This window comes from Puma concolor, unplaced genomic scaffold, assembly GCF_028749965.1.
Source record: "Puma concolor isolate L17-30 unplaced genomic scaffold, mPumCon1.1.hap2 unalloc_scaffold_34, whole genome shotgun sequence".
Taxonomy (NCBI): domain Eukaryota; kingdom Metazoa; phylum Chordata; class Mammalia; order Carnivora; family Felidae; genus Puma; species Puma concolor.
Genome location: NW_028240241.1, coordinates 233,533 through 254,808, shown reverse-complemented (window position 1 = coordinate 254,808; position 21,276 = coordinate 233,533). Strand labels below are relative to the sequence as shown.

The window sequence follows — 21,276 nt, the reverse complement described above, 5'->3', positions numbered from 1 at the left end:
GGGATCCGAAGGTCCTAGCTGCAGGCCGCTCAGCCCCCGCCCCCCCCCCACCCCGCGTGGCCCGGCGCTCTCGCTGCGCCGCCTTCCCGGGATCCCACGCGACGAAGCCCCGCCCCCAGGTCACCTGACCGAGGCCGACGCTCCGCCCACTGAGCGGCCCGCGCTGGAAGAGTGCGGGACCCAGGGCACCGCCACCGCCACCGCCACCGCCTCCGCCACCGCGCAGGGGCTCCGGGGCAGCGGGGAGCGGCTGAGCTCGCCGCCGCCTCCGCGCCGACTGGACAGCGCTGCGGCCCCGCGGCTCCACCCCACCTCACAAGGGCCTGTGACCTCACCTGGCCCCGCCCGGCGGCCCAGACGCGAGCTCCTCCCCGCGCGCTGTCCTCCCGGCACCTGGATTTCGCCGTCCTTCCCGCACTCCCTACCCTTCCTGCAGCTCTCTTCCTTCCCTGGTGCAGTGCCCCGCCCCAGTCTGACATCTTTTCAGGCTTATCCTGTATCCATCCTTTGAAGACTTCCCGCCCTGCCTTCGAAAGCATTCCATCCTTCTTGGTTTCTACCGCTCTGTACCGGACAACAGCGCAGAGCTCTTTGTCCCGACACTTTGCTGAAATCGGTTCCAGGCTGCCCTTCAGAGGACTAACGCTTACTTTGGGAAGAGATGCTTTGTGTTTCTTCGAAGATCAATTTCTTGTGTGTGTGCATGCTGCAGATGAAATGTTACTGGTAAAAGACACAAAGCGATTTTTCACGGCTCGCCCCAAATATTATGTCGCTAAAACGTTGTACGAATCCAAGACAGTGAAATTGATCATTTTTAAGGTTTTTGCTACATTTACAGTCGTAAATGTTCTGTCAAGCGGAGAGCGTTTTGCAAATACTTTCCCCCTAAAGCTCATGATTTGAGGTGTAAAGGTAAATTTTCAAAAAGGTAAAATTCACAGTGATTGAGCCAACCTGAGCTCTCCGTTGTTAACATTGTGGTGAGCAGCGTGGACTTTAGAGCTGGATCTATGCAAATTCAATTATTGAGTCAATTATCCTAATTATTTACTGTATGCAGTGGGGCAAACTAAGCTCTCTAAGCCTCAGTTTTCTCATTCGTTCAGAATTGTGATAATTCAAAAATGTTTATGCAGTGCTCAAAAAATGTTAAAACATTTAATTACTTCAGAGATACTTGTGCCCGTTTATATCTCAAATCCTGTTGTGTAGGCATTCTTTAGTACTTTTAACATGTACGTGTTTTATGTCCCTCAACAGTCTGTAAGTAATGAGTGCTGAGACCATGTCCTTTATTTTTGTAAACACCCCACCCTCCATTCCCTACTTCCCCACCTACCCACACACACTGTTTACAGTCCACCTCTGTTAATGAGCTGAGCCCATTTGCCATCTATTCATAAGGCATCAACTTCTAACGTGTAACGATTATAATGGTTTCAGTCTGTCTGATCACCAGATTGTGGACGCTGCACAATCTTGAGCACTTGTAGTTTGTTAGTATTGAGTCTATTGATGAGTTAGTTACTGTATTAGTCAGTTTCAGAGACGCTCACCAAATAGCACCAAGAGTATAGTAGTTAGGATTAGATTCTTTCACCTAACAGAAAATCCCTAAATAACAGTGGCCTAAGCAAGATAGAATTTTATTTCTCACATTCGAGAGGTTCAGAGATGGTCACTCAAGGGTGAATATTGCTAACCATAGTTGCAAGGACACAGTCTTCTATTTTACTGCTCCACTGGCATTTATTCCAGTGGTGGCTTAAGGGAGATATCGCAGGCAAAAGACTCTCAAAAGATTTTAAGGTTATGCTTCTTGGATCCTCTCATTCAAATAATATGGCTTCTAAGAAGCTTAAGGCTTTTGTCCTTCTGCAGAAGCCCGAGGTAGCAAAAGATTTAACTCAAAGATATTTATGGGTAGGGCTTTTATTTTATGGGACTGAAACCCAATCAAGATTTGCAGGAGATTCATAATTTTTTTTAAAGAGTATTGTAATTGTCAGAAACACTGCCAGCTTGGGCTGAAGGAGTCAGAGCATGAAAAGGAAAGAGGTCTTTGGACCCTCAAGCTCTATAAGCAGGAAGCAGGCTGAGAAAACTATTTCCACGTGAATATATGCTACCTTTAATGGAATAAAGATGGCTTCAAGGGTAAAACCAAAAGCCTAGAAGATAGAATGAAAATCCATGGAGAATTATTCCCAGGCCTTTCATATGGAACTGCCAGCCTATACCCAAGTGACTTTCAGAACTGCTATGGACTGGGGGCTTCTGCAAACCTGTTTTCTGCCCCTTGAAACTGGAATGTCTCCCTATCTGTCCTGCCATTTTAATTGGTTGTTGCAGGAAGAGAGCGTATAGCTTTTTCCTTTAGTTCACAGGACTTCAGATTAAGAGGCACTATACTCAAGTGGCCAAATGTAAGGAACTATATCCAAGAAGACTCCTCTGCCCCAGGACCTATTTAGAGGACAAGACTCTGGACTTCGAGTGAATGCTATAATGAGATAAGACCGGGGGGTCCTTGGGAAGGGGGAGCACTTGTTGCAAGTGAGGGAACTATGAATAAGTAGTGACCAGAGGGTGGACTGTGGCAGTTTTGAACTATGTCCACAAGTTCTTTGGTGTATTAGTTTCTTGTTACTGTAACAACTTACCACAAACTTCAACAACAATTTATTACATTTCTGGAGGTCAGAAGTCCAAAATTGGCCTTACAAAGGCTGCATTTCTGGAGGCTCTAAAGGAAAATCTATTCCTTACCTTTTCCCGCTTCTAGAGGCCTCTGCATCCCTTGACTCGTGGCAACCTCACACTGACCTGTTTCCATCCTGACATTTCCTATTCTCACTCTGACCCCCTTATGATTGTGTTAAGGCTATCCACATAATCCATGAAATTTCCCTGTTTCTGCCCTTAATTACATCAGCAAAATTCTTTATTCCATGCCAGGTACCATATTCGCTGGTTCTGGGGATTAGAACATGGGTGCCTTTGGGAGAGGGGGATGGGCAGGGGCAACAATTTTATCTACCACGGTGCTCATACCTTCAAGAAGTGGCATCTAGGTTCACGAGTTCGAGCCCCGCGTCGGGCTCTGTGCTGACAGCTCAGAGCCTGGAGCCTGCTTCCGATTCTGTGTCTCCCTCTCTCTCTTTCTGCCCCTTCCCCACTCATACTCTGTCTCTGTCTCTCTCTCTCTCAAAGCGTAAACATTTAAAACAAGTTTTAAAAAAAGGTGGCATCTGTTCCACGCTTCTTGAATGTGGACTAGTTGTAGCGGGCTACTTAACGATGAATAGAGTATGGTGGAAATGCTGACGTGACACGTACAAAACTACGTCACAAGAGATACTGCAGCTTCCTCCTGGCTCGCTCTTGGCTTCCGCACTTAGGGAGAAGCCAGCTGACATGCCGCAAAAACTGCAAGATCGCGTTTGTGGTTTTAAGCTGCTAAATCGTGGGGTAACTTATTATGCAGCAATAGATAACTACCACAGTCCCTCAGGTCCCATCCTGATCCGTGAGGTCTGCTTAAGTTCTGGCTACTATCTCTAGAGTCGGCCTACCTGAAGAAGGAAGGGGAGAGGAGAGGCACGCTCCCTTCCTAAGTGGCTCGCGATGGAAGTGGTATGCACCCCTTCCATTCACATCTGTCTACAAGGTGGACAGGGCAGCCTAGCTGCACGAGAAGCTTGGAGACATAGTATCTATTCCAGGCAGCCATGTGTCCAACTGGAAATGAGGAGTTCTGACTTTATGTGAGAAGAGGAAAACACATATGGGGGCACAATCAGCAACCTCTGTCACAATGGGGGATTAGAAGGGTCAGGAGAAGCAAAGTGGAGCATAGATCCATTAACATTTTTCCTAACCGATCTCTTCATTGGCCACCGAATGATATTTACACACCCAGCACTCTGATCTCTCCAAAGAAATCATGCCAATTGTATGAGTCACAGGAAAACCCAACTAATAGAAAAAAAAAAAAAAACCCACAATGAATGGCGAGATTTTTTTTTCTTACAAAGCTGTTTTCAGGGACACTGATAAAGAACAACTTACTGTGGAGATTTTGCGTGAAGGCTGTTACATCTCCTAAATGTTGCTTTCTAAATGCTTCTATTCTGTGAGCATTCTCCCGTGTATTGTCAGAAAATACACAGCTGACGGAAAATGTCTTCTCTGTGCAAAAGTTTAGAGAGACAGCACTATGGCAGCAATCGCAAGGAACACAATCACGTTAACTGACCTATAATTTTCTTTTCACATGCTAACTCTTCTTGGATAGTCTCATTAAGTGGATTTTTAAAAAAATTTTTTAAGTTTATTTTTGTGAAAGAGACAGAGCAAGTGGGGGAGGGGCAGAGAGAGAGGGAGAGAGAGAGAGAATCCCAAGCAGGCTCTGCACCATCAGCACAGAGCCCAATGTGGGGCTCAAACTCACAAACCGTGAGATCATGACCTAAGCCAAAACCAAGAGTCGGACACTTAACCGACTGGGCCATCCAGGCGCCCCTTAAAATTGAACAATATAGATAACCCCAATCACAAGCATTTAAAACTGCCTGTGTGCTTTAGTCAAACTCCAAAATACCAGAAATAGATATTTCAAGAAATATGTTACAAAACCAAATAGAAATTATTTTTCAACAAGCATTAAATGGTTTTCTTGCACAGCATATGTTAGTTTCCTTACATCAGTGTGAAAAATGAATGCACTGTAATTCCAAGACAACTTGCTTGTAATTGATCCCAGTGGTCATTACATGGCTGTTACTATAGAGTTCAGACTACACAGGCCAAGAGCTAGGGGATTACAGATATGATTTGATATATAGCTTTTCATTTCATTTTCACATAAAGTCCTCCATTTTACCCAGATATGTAGTCATCAGTTACCATGAAGTAAATAAAACACAGTGTACCTACAACATTTCAACATAAAAGGTCTCAGTGTGTGTTCACATAATCCTTTTATGACGTCATGCACTGCAATGTTTTTTAAACATGCACGTTATTTAAGGAATGTAAGACCCAAAGGCAAAGGTGATGAGTGTGCTGTAAAGTACTTCAACCCCACACTGTCAATGCTCAATACATTTTAAATAGCAGAAAGTGAAGTTGCAAATTCTAGAGTCTTACCCTATAAAGTGATAATGCGAATAATTCCGATATTCATCCCATCTCCTGTGAATAAAGTTTTCTTGGATGCCTGCCAAGTATCCTGTTAGTTGGGTTTCTTTCCCTGTGATTTTGATCTAGTACTTCTTTTAGTTTTTCATGGGAATTTGTGGCTGTGAGGGAACCAGAAGCCTCTGATCACTTAATTTGGAAAATGGATCAAAAGTGGATTTTCATTTTGTGTGGGTAGATATTCGGTTCTCTTAATATGCCCGCCAAGCTATATTCATAATCTTTTAGGAACTGAGATGACTTCACTGCAAACTTAGTAAGCCAGAAGGACAGGTAAGTGACTTCTTAAGTCAATGGTTCTCAAACTTGAGTCAGCAGCAGAATCACAGGGAGGGCTTGCTGAAACACAACACTGGGCCCGGCCCCATCTCAGATTTTCTGAGTTAGTAGCCCTGGGGCGTGGCCTGTGCATTTTTATTCCTAACAACTTCCCAGGTGATATGGAGGCTGCTGGTCCTCAAACCACATTTTGAGACCCAATTCCTTAAATAAAAGTTGGGCATTTTTCCCCCTAAAGCTGGGCATTTAAATGATCCTGTCAATAATCTGCCATCAAGCCTTTATTGTACTGATTTATGCCTCCTGCAAACAAAACCTAGGCTAAACTGACAGTCTGTTCTATTGAGATTGCACAAGTTCCTAAAAAATCCCCAATTAAAAGACAAAAAACTCCAACTCTTAGAACAGCAATAACCTACTCAGTTTGAAAACATTATGAAAGTCTAAAGAAACGCTCTGGGTTCTGGAGTAAACTTCAGTCCCCGTGGTGGTCATCATTTGGTTACATTTGGAAACAGGCTTGTTCTAAAATAATCATTTTTGAGGCGATGACATTTACTCTTTTCACCCAAAGAAAACAGAAATAACAACACAGGAAGAACTGGGCAGCCTTAGGTCAATTCTTTTTGGAAAGCACATTTAATTTACTGTTGCACAATTCAAACAGAGGGGGTGGTTAGGAAGTCAGGAAGGCACTTAAGTCATTTCCACCAGGAATACCTAACAAAGAGAAGGATCTTGAAATCATGGATGGTCTAGGAATATCTGAGAGAGAAAGATGGGATTCGTTATGTGACAACTTGTCAGGAGCATCCCAAGCTTCCCATTACTATCCACACACCCTGAGACTGAACATAAGTTCTCTCCAGATGAGCTGAGCACAAATAAATAACTTCTTTGGGCTGTGCTGATACCAAAATACTATTTAGATGTTCACCCTACGTGATGCCCAAACTGACTGCCATTTGCTGTCTCGCGAACACAGCTACAGGTTCTCCCCGCATACAAAGAGTATTGGTCTTTTTTTTTTTTTTTTTAATCTTCATTTATTTTTGAGAAAGCGTGAACAGAGGAGGAACAGAGAGAGAGGGAGACACAGAATCCGAAGCAGGCTCCAGGCTCTGAGCTGTCAGCACAGAGGCTGATGTGGGGCTGGAACTCACGAAATGCGAGTTCATGACCTCAGCCAAAGTCAAACACCTAACTGGACCACCCGGCGCCTTTTTAAAGCCTAGGAGTCTCCTTCCAGAAGCTCAGAGAAGAGTCCTACTGATTTTTTCATCCTTTAAATATATGTTCTTCCTCCTTTGATATAGTGTCTTCATATAAACCATCTTATCTAAAGAAAAGGTCCAACTACTGCTTTAATGGACTCTTGTCTCAGTAGCCAAAGGGTATAGTTAGGTTCTAAACTTCTTGGATTCATTATCGACCCTCCCCTCCCCCATTTACCCCTCTACTGTACTACCATCCCTTTCAGTAAAGAGTAATCCATGGGTGAGACAAGGCTCAGTCACTTGCCCTACTCCTAATTCCAAGGCTTATTCTCAGTGTTACCACACGAATGCAGAATACACATTTCAGCTACTTCTTAATGGATTCCTCTCCCTTATATGTGGATGCAAACGTGTGCAAAGTGAGCTAAGGAATAATAAACTAAGTGGAGCTTGAGTGCTACATTAGGAAATGTGACTGCTAACAAACATCGGAGAAGGGGCTCTAAGAGAGGCCAGAATGAGGCTTTTTCATTGAGAAAGGTGACGTGGAATGACATCCGCTCTTGCAAAAGCCGGTCTCTCAGATCTCCCAACTTAACAACAAAAAAAGTAGTATCAACATCTCACGGAATCTTGACTGAATGTCTGATGCCACAGTAAGTCCCAGCATCTCAGATTCTCGATATTGAAAGACACCTTCCAGACTGGCTGGTCCAAACTATCATTTTTCAAACTAGAAAACTGAGCCCCGAAGGGAAGGAAGAGAGGCTTGCCTTAATTAAGGGTAAAGCTTCCTCAGCTGCAACAATGAGGCCAGGACTTACATTTTCTGATCGTCAGACCACGGTCTATAGCTCTTTCCTTTTTCTTGATGAATGGGGGGTGAGGGTGGTTGTTAATGTTTAGACCAATGTGAACACCAAGGAAGCAACTGCTAGGAGAAAAGAACCACTTGTACCCCTCCTGCTCAGAAATGGCCCAGCATGCCCGGGGGGCCATCCCCACAGGCTCCCAGGATGAGAGAGCCCCTACAGATCCAGCAAATGGACAGCAACTCCCTATGAGTGATGCCAAGTGGGAGGGTCTGTATCCATCCCAAGTCTGTGTGGGGTTGTTGTTGTTTTTTTTTAAATATGCTCCTCCTCCTCAAATAAATATAAATGCAAATGTGTTTCTGTACGTATTCCTTTAGATTAAGCAAGCCTCATCATGGTTTCAGGTGACCCAATGAGAAAAATAAAATAAAACTGCACTTGTGGCCTCTCAGATTAAAGACTGAGTTAAAATGAGGTTGCCCAGCCCATAGGAGAATAGGCCACACACGCTGATCCACTGGCCCATCCTTCTAAATGTGGCACATATGCCCAGCAGACTCAGAGACCCATGGGAATGATTCCTTCACAAGACAGCCGAGAGGTAGATAAGTGCAATCAGCCCCATGGATGGATGTAGCACACAGAAGCACCAGATTGGGTGTAGGGGCGGGGGGGGGGGGTGCCTTGGACAAGGGGCAGAGGGCCTGAAGGGCGGGGCCAGATCTCTGGCTCTCATCACAGCACTCTCCCTGGGAGGAAAAGCGTCCGGTCATGAAAGAAATTCCCAGTATGTAGCAAATGTCTACAGCAGTGAGAGTGTGGACGTAGAAGGTAAAGAGGTGATGCTGCTCTAAGGGTAACACGCATCCTCCGATCGAACTTCTAGGGTGGGGTGCCAAGGAGACAAATCTGAAGGGTGATGATTATGAACTGGGGGACTCTGGCACGTTCATCCAGGCCATGCATGACCCCTGAGTGGCCTTCCCATCCTCACTCCCAACAGAATTGCTGGCAAGGGCTCCCCTTGTGAGAGAACCATACTGGATTGAGGGGATAGCGAAAGACATAGGCAACTCCCATGGCTCCGCTTGCTTCTGATTTCTCCTTCAGCCTGAGGGAAGGCAAAGGAGATCAAAGTCCAGATGACACAACAAGGCTGCAGAGCCCAGCATTTGCTATCAGAGCTGCTGAGCGTCGGACCCAAGAACCGTAAACTCAAGGCAGAGTCAAGGCCCCTTCCTCTGGAATGAGAGGCTCAGCCCTGCCCTTCTCTTCGGGAGAAATGGCCGGAAAAGGAAAGCTGGCTTCTCACTGAGGTAATGAACAGTGCCTGCTCAGCTACGTGGGTCACCCTAAGGTTAAGCAGGAAGGATCCCTGAAGGAGGCATTCTGCGGACAAAGGCTGAGGAGCTCCACGTGTCTGGACACACCTCAAGTTTTAAATTACACACTCCCCCACATGCAGCACACTCACGCGTACACACGCACAGAGACCCACACCTCCACATACTGACATTCTTGTAACCCACCCCACTCCCAGCCCCCTATCCTGCCCCACAGATTTCGTTCCCTGTAAACATGACAGCAGAGGTATCCACAATTCTGGGACAGCCTGACAGCGAACTGAGGATGACTGCTTGTCATTAAGTGCCCCGGTAGGTGATGTTGGTGAAGGTGGATGTGGCCTCTTTATACAGTGGGTTGTTGGCCTGCGGAGAGAACAGAAATGTGTCTTACGGTGAATTCCTCAATTCTTCCCTGCCCTCAACGATTACATTTCGCCTGAAGACTTTACCCAAGACACCTTTCTCCGGGCTACACCATCCATGAATCGCTTAATGCTCATTGTAACCCCATATTCGCTCCTGAGATGGGAGTGGGTAGGAAATAAGAGGAGAGAGAAAGTGGAATGCCATTGTGCTGCTGTTTCGAAGGGGTTGAATGCAACCCATTACTTTTTGGTGATCCCCAAACACCTCAGTACCACTTGTAGCCAGTATCTATTTCCTGCTTCTCTCCTGAACTCTCTCTTTTGCCCTTCTCCAATTTTTTTTTCTTTTATTGTGACTATGCTGAGGGATGCGGGCAGAGACAAGAAATGTAGCAGGTGGTAGCTGAAACAGAGAGGATAGCTTTCACTCAAAATCATTTTAATTTGTTCTCATCTCATCCTTCCAAGCACTACCCACTGTCATGTTAGCAGGAAAAAATAAGACCCTCACTGGGTTGCCCAAATTATTTTCTAACAAAAAGTGATAAATCCCATAAGATCTGGCCGTCTTTAGGAGTCCCATTTCAAGAAATACAACACATTCTCATGTGCCGCTGAGATTCCAGATTTCTACACTGTACGAACAGAAACATCTCAAGTGTCTTGGGACCCTTGAGTACCAAGGCCTGAGGTGACCATTAAATGAGAACAAACTTCCAGCCTCCCGCTAGACATTCATGGAGTCAAACAGCCATTTTGGAAGGTCCAGAAAAAAAAGTCAGAATGTGGAAGATGAGCCAAAGGAGAACAGAGCAAAATTAAGTATATAGAAAGTTCTCGATAGATGCTTGATTGAATGCAATCAGAATAAACTGCAGAGAGGATATGTTTTAAGAGGCTGGCTCAAAGAGTAATTTCTATCATAACTTGATTCCCTCCCACAATTGGGCAAGCCGTTGAACCTCTCTGTGCTCAGTTTTCTTATCTACAAACTGGCAATAATAACGTTCCCCCCCCCCCCCCCCATCATTTGTCCTGTCTTCCTCAATTAGAGAATATGTTTCCTTTTGATTGTGTCAGTGTCCAGAGCAGAGCTGGGCCCTACCTGTACTCAGTCAGTTCTCACCGACGGGACCTATGGTCACTGTGTGGCAGGGAGAGACTCAGGTGGCTTTCAGGAATAAAGACAACAGGACCATCTCCCAATTTCCACAACAGAGACTAACTGGGAAATTATGGTGCTGGCTGAACCTGGCTCCCCTAAGTACCTACTATTTCCAGTTGAGGCTCTCAAACCAATGACTTAAGAAAATGCCCAGCCCCGACTCTTACTGTGTCCCATTTTGCTCTGGCTCGCTCTTCCTCAAACTTAGCAAACTCCTTCCGGTCATGGATGGTGACGAGGAGCTTCCAGATGAGCAGAGTAGCAAGGCCGATGAGCAAAATGGCCCCCATCACTGAGAGTAGGACCACCAGGATGTCAGGACCCTTGGGACACTCTGTCAGGAGAGAGCACAGAGCAGGGACGTTGTAAAGGCAACTTGACCAAGTAAGAAATTACTAGAAATCTCTCTGAGGGAAACAGGGCTTACAAAATAAATCAAAATTTTTAAAGGGGGGGGGGAGTACCAATATTTAAGACAGCAATAATCTGTCCTGAGTAGTTTAAATTAGAGGTCATAAGCAGGTCACCCCCGGTAGAATCTAACCTACTCAAGTGTTTATTAAAAAGTTGATTTTATGTTAACTCTACTGGATTTAAAACAAAAGCTTGATTAAATTTTTATTTTGTTGGCAGCATTGAATAATCAGGAGATTATCCCCCTAAAACTTCAGATTCTTCTTCTTCCCTTTAAAAACATGAATAAATAGAGGCGCCTGGGTGGCTCAGTCGGTTGAGCGTCCGACTTCAGCTCAGGTCATGATCTCACAGTTCGTGGGTTCAAGCTCCGCATCAGGCTCTGTGCTGACTGCTTGCTCAGAGCCTGGAGCCTGCTTCAGATTCTGTGTCTCCTTCTCTCTCTGCCCCTCCCCTGCTCATGCTTTGTCTCACTCTGTTTCTCAAAAATAAATAAAAGTAAAAAAAAATTTTTTTTTTAACATAAATAAAAAGGTCTGGAAACACTGCACCCACAGGGCAGCCCTGGTTAGATGTGAGTAGCTGCTGTCCCCTTTAGATGGGACACATTTTCTAGTTTGCCAGACTTGTCACCACCCTCTTTTCTCCACTAAACAGAGGCAACATGTAACTTGTCATGGAGGCTGTGCTACTGTGGGCTCTGGAGCTAGACCGCCAGCGTTCGAATCCTGGCTGACAACTTACTTTGCTATGTGACCTTTGATAAACTATTTAACCTTTCTGGGTGTCTGTTTCCTATCTCTCCATGTTTAAAATGGAGAAAGTAATAGCACTGAATTCCAAAACTTATGAAGAATAGTTAAATATATACTTTTAAAAATTGTTTTTAATGTTTATTTATTTTTGAGAGAGACAGAGACAGAGCATGTATGGGGGGGGGGGGGGCGCAGAGAGACAGGGAGACACAGAATCCAAAGCAGACTCCGGACTCTGAGCTGTCAGCACAGAGCCCAACACGGGGCTCGATCTCACGAACTGTGAGATCATGACCTGAGCTGAAGTCGAACACCCACTGCGCCACCCAGGCACCCCAACTTATTTCTTTTTTTAATGATTATTATTTTTTAGAGAGAGAGAGAGAGAGAGAGAGAGAGCGCATGAGTGGGGGAGGAGCAGAGAGAGAGGGAGACACAGAATCTGAAGCAGGATCCAGGCTCTGAGCTGTCAGCACAGAGCCCAATAGGGGCTTGAACCCATGAACTGCAAGATTGTGAGCTGAGCTGAAGTAGGATGCCTAACCAGCTGAGCCACCCGGGCATCGGGCTCCATGCTGATCATGAAGCCTGCTTGGGATTCTCTCTCCCTCTCTCTCTGCCCCTCTCCCCAACTCGTGCACACTCTCTCTCTCTCTCCCACAAAATAAATATTTAAAAAAAAAAGAAACCTGTAAAAATAAATAAGTTAAATATATTTAAAGAACTCAGAACTCTGCCGAGCACAGACTCAGTGCTCAATAACTATCAGCTACTGTTATTACTCGTGTTCTTGTTACACCTGACTGTTTTCACTAACTTATTTACCTAGCTCCTTGGGCATTTGTATTTGTTTCTCTGGTTTGGATATGTACATCTCTGAGGGCTGGGAACCTAATGTCCTTGTTAGCACACTTAGAGACCAGGAAGCCTGCCAACCCAGACAATATTTTGGGTTCCTTCCCAAAATATTTCATCATCTTTAATCCTAACCCTATTGAAAGCCGACTTCCTGTTCAACCCTAGTCAACAACCAACACAGACAGAGGTGCATCACCCCTCTGAAGACCAAGCGGACTGTGCTCTGCAGAGCTCTGCTTCCCATAAACCACAGGTGTCTGATTGGTGACCTCACTCCAGTAACTTCTCAGGTGTTATGTAATTAGGTGTTTGGATATACGGGTATTGATGGGTCTGGAGAGGTGGTCATGCCCACTTTCCACACTGTCTCCCACCTTCTTCTCTAAACATACACCCTATGCTCACCACACATGACCCAAAAACAACCACCGATGCAGACCCAAGCTAGCTATTTCCCAAGCTACCAAATTATAACCTGTCTATAATTAAAGGAGCATCTGGAGAGAGGCTGTGAGGTTCCAGTGTCTGAGTTCCCAGGAGTGAAGGGCACCAGCTCTTCCGGGAACAACAATCATGAATTCTTGGGAAGAGAGGGCTGACCCTCAAACCTCAGAGTGAAATCTCTTCAATTCTGCATGTCAGTATGGGTGGGACAGGTAGAATGTCAAGAGGTCTTCAGGCAAAAACGTCTATTAAGCATTTGTCCTGAAAGGAGTAGATGGCAGGATTCCTGGAAGAAGATGACGAGATCAGCTGGTCTCTAGAGAGATCTCTCAGCCACGGTGATGAGGACCCATGGTGGCGAGCCAAGGTCAGGAAAGACTGGGCAGGGCTAGCAGGTTTGGCAAAAGCACGGGAAATCCAGTTAAACTTGAATTTCAGATAAACAATAATTTTTTAGCCTAAGTAGGTACTAAATGTTGAATGGGACATATTGTATTCGACGAGGCAACTCTATCTGGGAGTGATAAGGACCCAGCTCAGCCGAGCCCACTCCACATAGTAGGCTGAACACCACCCAGTCAAGGCCAAGCCCTTTGGCAGTGCTGTCTCTACTGCCTTGCAGTGGCCCTCCCCTTCAGGGAGACCATCCGCAAAGGCGTGAGTTGGGGAAGAGAATGAGAATAATCCCCTCCTATGCTCTGGGACCTCAGATGACACATTCTGCACAAAGCCAGAACCCCTGAAAATAGTCGGGGGCGGTAGGTGAGAAGAGAGGTCAAATTCAGAATTCCAGGGCAACAAGATAGGGAATATGGGTCTGGGGTCCCATCTCCTCATGTGGAGGATGGGATCTACATCAGAAAAGCTACTCCACCCCCTACCCTGGGGGGTTATTTGTACAAGCTCAGGTTATCACCATCTTTCTGCCCCATAATTTCAGGTAGTGGATTCCAGTCTAAGAATATCAAGCCACAAGATTTTGGTGTTACAGCAGAAGCACCTGCAAGGATTGTTATAGCAGAGATGAAGTAACGTTAAACCCCAAAGCAAGAACGTACTGCCCTTCAGAAATGAGAAAGCACAAAGGTGCAAATAGGGCGGGTGTGGAAAAACCCATGAAACGCGTTAACACAGGTGGGCGGGAAAGTGTGAGGGGTCATGGCCAAATAATCCACATGTGCTCCCCCACAGATACATACCCAGACTCTGCCCTCTCCCCTTCCCATGTCAGCTTTCCCTTGAGTCGCTAAATCAAACTAAGGTCATACCCTTTCCTTTACCTTCCTTCTCCCTTCTGAAGGGTGAGAGCCCTGGGAAAGGCAGGTGAACAATATCACGGTAGGGGGCGCCATGCTCTCCGGTACCCATGCAGCCAGCAACACCCTGGCTGACCCGGATGTAGTAGAGCTTCTTTCCACTGTCACCCGCTTCCTTCTCCAAGCAGCCAAGGTTCTCCGAGCAGGTATCAACATGTATGCAAGCCTGCCCGTCAACTCGAATAATCAGTCCTAGTAACTCATTCAAAACCCGTTTACTGGGGTGCCTGGGTGTCGCAGTCGGTTAAGAGTCCGACTTCAGCCAGGTCACGATCTCGCGGTCCGTGAGTTCGAGCCCCGCGTCAGGCTCTGGGCTGATGGCTCAGAGCCTGGAGCCTGTTTCCGATTCTGTGTCTCCCTCTCTCTCTGCCCCTCCCCCGTTCATGCTCTGTCTCTCTCTGTCCCAAAAATAAATAAACGTTGAAAAAAAAAAAAAAACCCGTTTACTAAGTATCTTCTCTGTAGATGACTGAGCCAAGTATGGAGATATAACCATAGATAAGACAGATGGTTCGTGTGTTCGTGGAGCACGTGATCTACTGAGGGAGATGGGTGATTAAAGAAGCAAGTTAATGGTGGGATGAAGGCCCATCTAAGGGAAACACAGCTGCTCTGGGACTCAAACAGGAGCACCCAACCGAATCAGAAGAAAGGATGATGGAGGAGGTCTGAGAAGGCTCACTAGGGGAAGTGATGTGTCCAAAGCAGAGGCACTCAAATATTGGGGCGTCTCACAACTGCCAGGAGCACTGTTCAAGAACACAGAGGCTGGGGACACCTGGGTGGCTCAGTCAGTTAAGTGTCCGACTTTGGCTCAGCTCATGATCTCACAGTTCATGGGTTCGAGCCCTGCGTTGGGCTCAGAGCCTAGAGCCTGCTTCGGATTCTGTGTCTCCCTCTCCCTCTGCCCCTCCCATCTTTCTCTCGACTCGTGCTCCATCTTTCTCTCAAAAAATGAATAAACATTTAAAAATGTAATAAAAAAATCTAATAAAAAGAACATAGAGGCTCATGGAAGCAGCATGGGGCTTAGGACTCTCGATTTTTTAACAAGGGGAACATAGAAAAGTTTGAGACCCACTTTCCTAAAGCAGGGGCCAGCAAGCTATTGTCTGGGAGCGAAATGTGGCTTGCCACCTGTCTTTCTAAATATACTTAGGCTTGTGCATTAAATATAGACTATGGCTGGGGCGCCTGGGTGGCGCAGTCGGTTAAGCGTCCGACTTCAGCCAGGTCACGATCTCGCGGTCCGTGAGTTCGAGCCCCGCGTCGGGCTCTGGGCTGATGGCTCAGAGCCTGGAGCCTGTTTCCGATTCTGTGTCTCCCTCTCTCTCTGCTCCTCCCCCGTTCATGCTCTGTCTCTCTCTGTCCCCAAAATAAATAAACGTTGAAAAAAAAATTAAAAAAAAAATATATAGACTATGGCTGCCTTCCTGTTACAATGGCAGAGTAGTCATGGCAGAGACCACAAGGCCCACAAAGCCTAAAATATTTATTTTGAGACAGAGAAAGCACAAGTGGGTGAGGGGCAGAGAGAGAGAGAGAGAGAGAGAGAGAGAGAGAGAGAGAGAGAGAGAGAATCCCAAGCAGGCTCCACACTGTCAGTGCGGAGCACAATGTGGGGCTCAAACCGATGAACCGTGAGATCATGACCTGAGCTGAAATCAAGAGTCAGACACCTAACCAACTGAGCCACCCAGGTGCCGCCAAAGCCTAAAATATTTAACCCCTGGCCCTGAACAGAAAGTGTTTGCTGGACCCTGGTCTGAAGGAGGACCTGAAGAAATATCTACAGCTGTGGGAATCAACTGACGAACAACCAACTGACTTAGTCTCTGCCTTCAGACATTGTTCCTTCACTCACAGAAGCTCCTGTCTACCCCCCGCCTTGGCACAGCCCTTGTCCCTCAGCAGTATCACTATCAATTTACATGTCCCTCTCCCCCTGGCCTGTGAGTGCCACATCTGCTTTATCTATTGTTATATTCCCAGCACCTAGTCTACCGCCTGATATACAATAAGTACTCGAAAATATTGTCTAGTGATTCATAGCTTCATCTGTTGCGTAAGAGAAAGGAAGGAGACGGGGGTGGTAAGGGGAAGCGAGCTAATCTACTACGCTGGATGGCGACAAACCTGTGGTTGGTCTGTGTATGACGGATGAGCTCCTCCTGCTTCCAGAAGGCTGTGAGAGCAAGCACTATCTTTTCAGTGCTCAGAACACCTTGGGTTGGTGCCTCAAACCCAGTACTGTGTCTCATGGTGACCCTGGTAAGGTCAACACCTCAAAGCATCAGGCCTTCGTCTGAAGCAGCGAACAGGTTGCCCTTGGCAACCACCTGACCTTAAGTAGAGCGGACGCTGAAGAGTCCCAGACTTTAAATTCCTCACTTCTTAATACTGTCCCCTCAAAAAAATGCCAGGATGTATTTTGTCCCTTGGTGGGATCCATATCTACCTTCTTCCTTTCCTTACCCACCTTCTTTTTCTGTCTCCTCAATTAGCAAGTCACTTTCTCACTAAGATCGGTATTTAAATATCTCCCACACCCAGATGACAGGCCCTAACTTACCACTTGTAAGGTAGTCTTAACTTGGCTGTTCTGTGTAAGAGGCGTAATGGGTGGAAATCGCTGCCTAACGTGGCTCTCCCTCTCCCTATAGGTGCAGCGTCAGGGGCCCTGGTGGTTCACGCACCTGGCTCCTCTACCACACAGAGAATGGACTTTCCACTGGAGTCTCCATAGTACTGGAATCTGACAACACAGTCATCTTCATTCTTGTACGTGCAGTTCACTGCATCCTTGCCAGTATCCTCTGAGGAAGGGGAAAATATGGGAGAGTGAAAAACAAGGCAATTCCTGGAAGACAGGGCCATCCCCAAACCCCAGTCATGGGACTTCTGAGAAAGTATGCAACAGGAAACCCTATGCCTGACATTAGGCAAGATGCCTAGATTTGAGATGGCTGTTGTGCCTGGCAATTGCCTCTAGATGACCCTCGCTGCTGACTTTTGTCCCTCCTAGACCCTTTTTGGTTCGTATTCCTTCCCTTGGAAGGGACATGACAGAACACATGACACAGTGTGATTCAAAGCCTGGCTCTACCACCTGTCAGCTGCGTAATATTGGGGAAGTTACTTGACCTCACTGGCTCTTTCTTCATCTATGAAAGGAAAAGGATAACCCACCTCACAACACTGGTAGAGAACTAAATGACGTCAAGTGAACAGTACCTAATACAGAAGGGTGTTCCCTTCCCTCTCTTTCCTTTCCCTCCTGGCTCAACTATTCTCAATAGTTTGTTGGCAAAGCCCTTACATTTCTTCCGTTTCTGCGTCTGATCCAGTGTTCCTCTTCAGAGCCAGCCTCTCTTCTCTGACTCCCATCACTTTTTTGTAGGCTTCACCCCTTCTAATTCTGAAGCCTGTTATTCTGACAGGGAAACTATAGGTGCCCCTCTATCATTTGCACCACGTCCTATAGTGATGCAACCAGACAGGTAAAACTGACACACGATGACGTTAAGCAAATGCACCAAGGTCAACACAAGTATGTGATGGAACAGAACTAAAACAGGAGTCTCAGAGCACACCAGACTTGAACTCAATAAGCCTCCCGAAAACCAGTGGTATAAGAGTACAGTGGAAAGAGTAAGGATTTCCAGATTCAGTTCTAAGCTTAACTTGTTCGGGCAAGTTATGTAGCTTTCCTGAGATTCAGTTTGCTCATCTGCAAAATGAAGATAACAACAGTACCACAGTTCTACTCTACTAGGTGGCTGAGAAAAAGACAAGATCATGTGTATGAAAAGATACTTGCCTAACTTTTATAAGTTACACAATTCCATACAAACAAGCATTTATCTTTATGATTATCATGGCACGGGGGTAGGGGGTAACAGAAATATGTTCAACTAACCTGAGATTCCCCTCTGGTCCAGGTAATAATAACATCTCACATCTCTCTCAGCAGTCTCACCTGCCTGAGATAATCACAGCATACCGATTCTCCTCAGGAGGAAAAGCCGTCTCTTCAAACTCAATCCCCAAATCATGCCCCTCACCCCCCCCCCCCAACCAGCCCCACTTCTGATATTAGCCAAAGGATCCAGAGAGCTGACCCTTTTCTGTAACACCCCCAGCCAGAAGCCGACTGACTGGCTGTGTCTCACTGTGGCTCTCACTGAAAACATGTTTCCTGCCTTCGTGAGAGACAGCTATCTCAGGAGAGATTGCCATCTCCCTAGACCAACCAATGCCTCGCTGACCCAGATAACCACATCAGATGCGCTGACAGCAACAAAGATTATCCCCTTTTCGGTCAAGGTGAAATTCAAACTAGAATGACCGCAGGCAAGAGTTTTGTTCACCACTGTATTTTTATCTGTCTTATTCTAGGAAGGGCTCCAGAGAGCCAAAAAAGGCTACAGCATTATGATTTTAGCTAAAATCCATAAGGGTGAAGGTTTCCCTCCAAACCAGCAGAGCAGTATGCCTGGGCATTGCTTAACACTCTCAGTTAAGTAAACTCAGTAAATGGTTACTAGCCTCCTAAACTGACGTCACCTAGCCTAGGTTTCTTCATCCGTAAAATGGGATGCATTGTCTTCCTTTCCCTGGGGAGGTCAAGTTAGGGTTGATTTCTACATACTTTAAAAGTTGTCTGTAGGGTCTTGCTGAGTCTGTGGGTTCCAGGAAGCAGCAGAATGGGGAGGGACTGTGGAACAAATTAGCAGAGGGCACAAGAGGACTCAGGGAAGCTGGCCTTTATTAAGTGCCTCGTGTGCAGCAGGTCTGTACAACATGCCTTTGAGGCAGGGATTACTCTTCCATTTTACTGATGAGACATAGACACGTTCTGGGATCAACTGAAAACTTCAGCAGCCGCATATGTGCGCGATTCTAAGACATGCTGAACTTACTGAGCTCCTTCACAGACTCAATCTCATCACGACAGTAACGGCTGCAGGTATTTTCTTTACGTAGGTCTCCCCGGTCAAATTTCTTACACTCCACACACTCCCTAAAAGAGAGACGACACAGAGACGAAGACAAGGGAGGAGAGGGACGCCTGGGTGGCTCAGTCAGTTAAGCATCCGACTTCGGCTCAGGCCATGATCTCGCCGTCTTCGAGTTCGAGCCCCGCGAGTTCGAGCCCCGCGTCAGGCTCTGCGCTGACAGCTCAGAGTCTGGAGTCTGTTTGAGATTCTATGTGTCCCTCTCTCTGCCCCTCCCCCAGTTGCACTCTGTCTCCCTCTCTCTCTCAAAAATAAATAAACAAAAAAGACGAGAGAGGAGCAAACCTACGTGTGTGTCAGTCCAGCTCTGACCTCCACACACCAGAAAGCTGCCCCACCTCGGAAAACAAACACCGAAACAAAAACCCCTGTAAGGCAATTCTGGGGGACCCAGAGGGTCGGGTCTGGAGTTCAGGGGTGGGAGTTCCTCCTCACCCAGAGGCAGGGCCTGGCAGGCAGAAGGCCCCAGTCCCCTCATTAAACTTCTTCATGTCCCATCCGAGAGTGTGACAGGAGGTGAGGCGTGTGCCACTTCCAGGAGCCTTAAAGGCAGAACCGGTCATGTAATCTGGGGACCCAGCACAAAAGAAGATGTCAGGTCCCTTGTTCAAAAATCCCTAAGCATTACAAGACAGTGCCGGCAGAGCGGTAAACCAAGCATGGGGCCCTTCTAAGCACAGGGCTCTGTACAAATGCACAGGTCGCATGCCTATGAGCCCAGCCCTGCTTAAAGTGGCAAGAGAAATGGCAGGAGCTTCCCCTGACCCCAGATGAGTGGAGTTTGTACTAGCGAACATCTCCTGTTTCACAGAATCCTTCATAACTCCAGCCCAACTCTCCCACAGGATCGGAACATGGGAACGTTCCCCAGAAGTTCCCTGGTTTAGCCTTCCTCCCAACTCAGGGATTCAGGATGCCATCCCAGGAGAGGGGGTTCTCCAACTGGAGTCCAGCGGGTGCTACTTTGGCCCCTGCACGGTTGGCTCTACCTCCACCTTTGCCCAAACTTTTCCGTGGGAAGAGGAAAGCTAGCCTCTTAGCTGCAGCGGACGCCTCCTCCTGAAGCTTTGGTGAATAAGAACCTGGAGGGTTGGGGATTCTAGCCTGGGGGGCCCCCTCCCTCCTTCTAGCACCCGACTGGCTCCAACTCACTTCTCTGCCCACTCACTTCTTAAAGGTGCAGGCGTCAGGGCAGGTGGGGCACTTCTCACAGGTGTCCCCGTAGGAGCCGGGCTGGATGCACACGCAGCTGCCGCACTCACACTTGCCCCGGCCGCTGCACAGCAGCCCGTTGCTGGACATGCAGGTGTCGGTGCGCGTGGTGCAGTTGCAGTAGAAGCCGGTGCAGTCGGAGTCACACAGACAGTCCCCACAGCTGCACTGGCCGTGACCTGAAAGCACACAGCCCGAGGGGGCGGGCAGCAGGTGAGGGGCCCCAACCCGCGGCTCAGCCTGCTCTCCAGCTTTACCCTCATCCACCCTCCTCCCACGGCCACTCATTAACACCCCACGGAAGCGTCACCACCTTCTATCCTTCTAGCCTCATGCTGCTAGCTCTCTGCCTTGACGCCCTTTCGTCCTGTGATCGCTACCAAACTCCCACTTACCTTTCAAAGCTCAACTCAAAAGTTCCTTCCTCCCCATAACTTTTTCTGACCGCCCCAGAGCAAATTAACTGTCTACTACGTGTTCTCTCAGCACTTACATATACCTCTATCTTAACCCTCATGACCAGCCCATTTGCTTGCCTATCTGTTTCTCTTTCTAGATTTTGAGCTCCACAGTGAGAGAGGACATACCAATTTGTCCGTCGGTAGGGATTAGCGTAACGTCTGAAATACAGTAGGCATGCAATTAATGTTTCTTTATCCATTTATGCAACAAATATTTATTGAGCTCACGCTGGGCACTGGAGATTCGGCAGTGAATGAGACAGGAAAGGTCCCTATTACCATGGAGCTTATGTCCTAGTTAAGTTCCTGGGTAGGGTGCCTGGTGGCTCAGTTGGTTGAGCATCTGACTCTTGATTTCAGCTCAGGTCATGATCTCACGGTTTGGTTAGTGAGGTCAAGCCCTGCG

At 47.0% G+C, this 21,276-nt stretch overlaps 1 protein-coding gene across 1 annotated transcript; it reads right to left on the bottom strand.

Moving 5' to 3' along the window:
• Positions 1 to 6,104: 6,104 nt before the first annotated feature.
• On the bottom strand, positions 6,105 to 21,155 carry LOC147571275 (integrin beta-3-like). Its single transcript, XM_086696479.1, has 5 exons — positions 20,366 to 21,155; positions 19,102 to 19,202; positions 16,876 to 16,995; positions 10,560 to 10,726; positions 6,105 to 9,225 (listed from the first exon to the last, which is right to left on the bottom strand). Exons 1-5 carry the CDS (start codon positions 20,695 to 20,697, stop codon positions 9,160 to 9,162), a joined length of 786 nt encoding a protein of 261 aa, XP_086552605.1. The 5' UTR covers positions 20,698 to 21,155; the 3' UTR covers positions 6,105 to 9,159.
• Between the last annotated feature and the right edge of the window lie 121 nt (positions 21,156 to 21,276).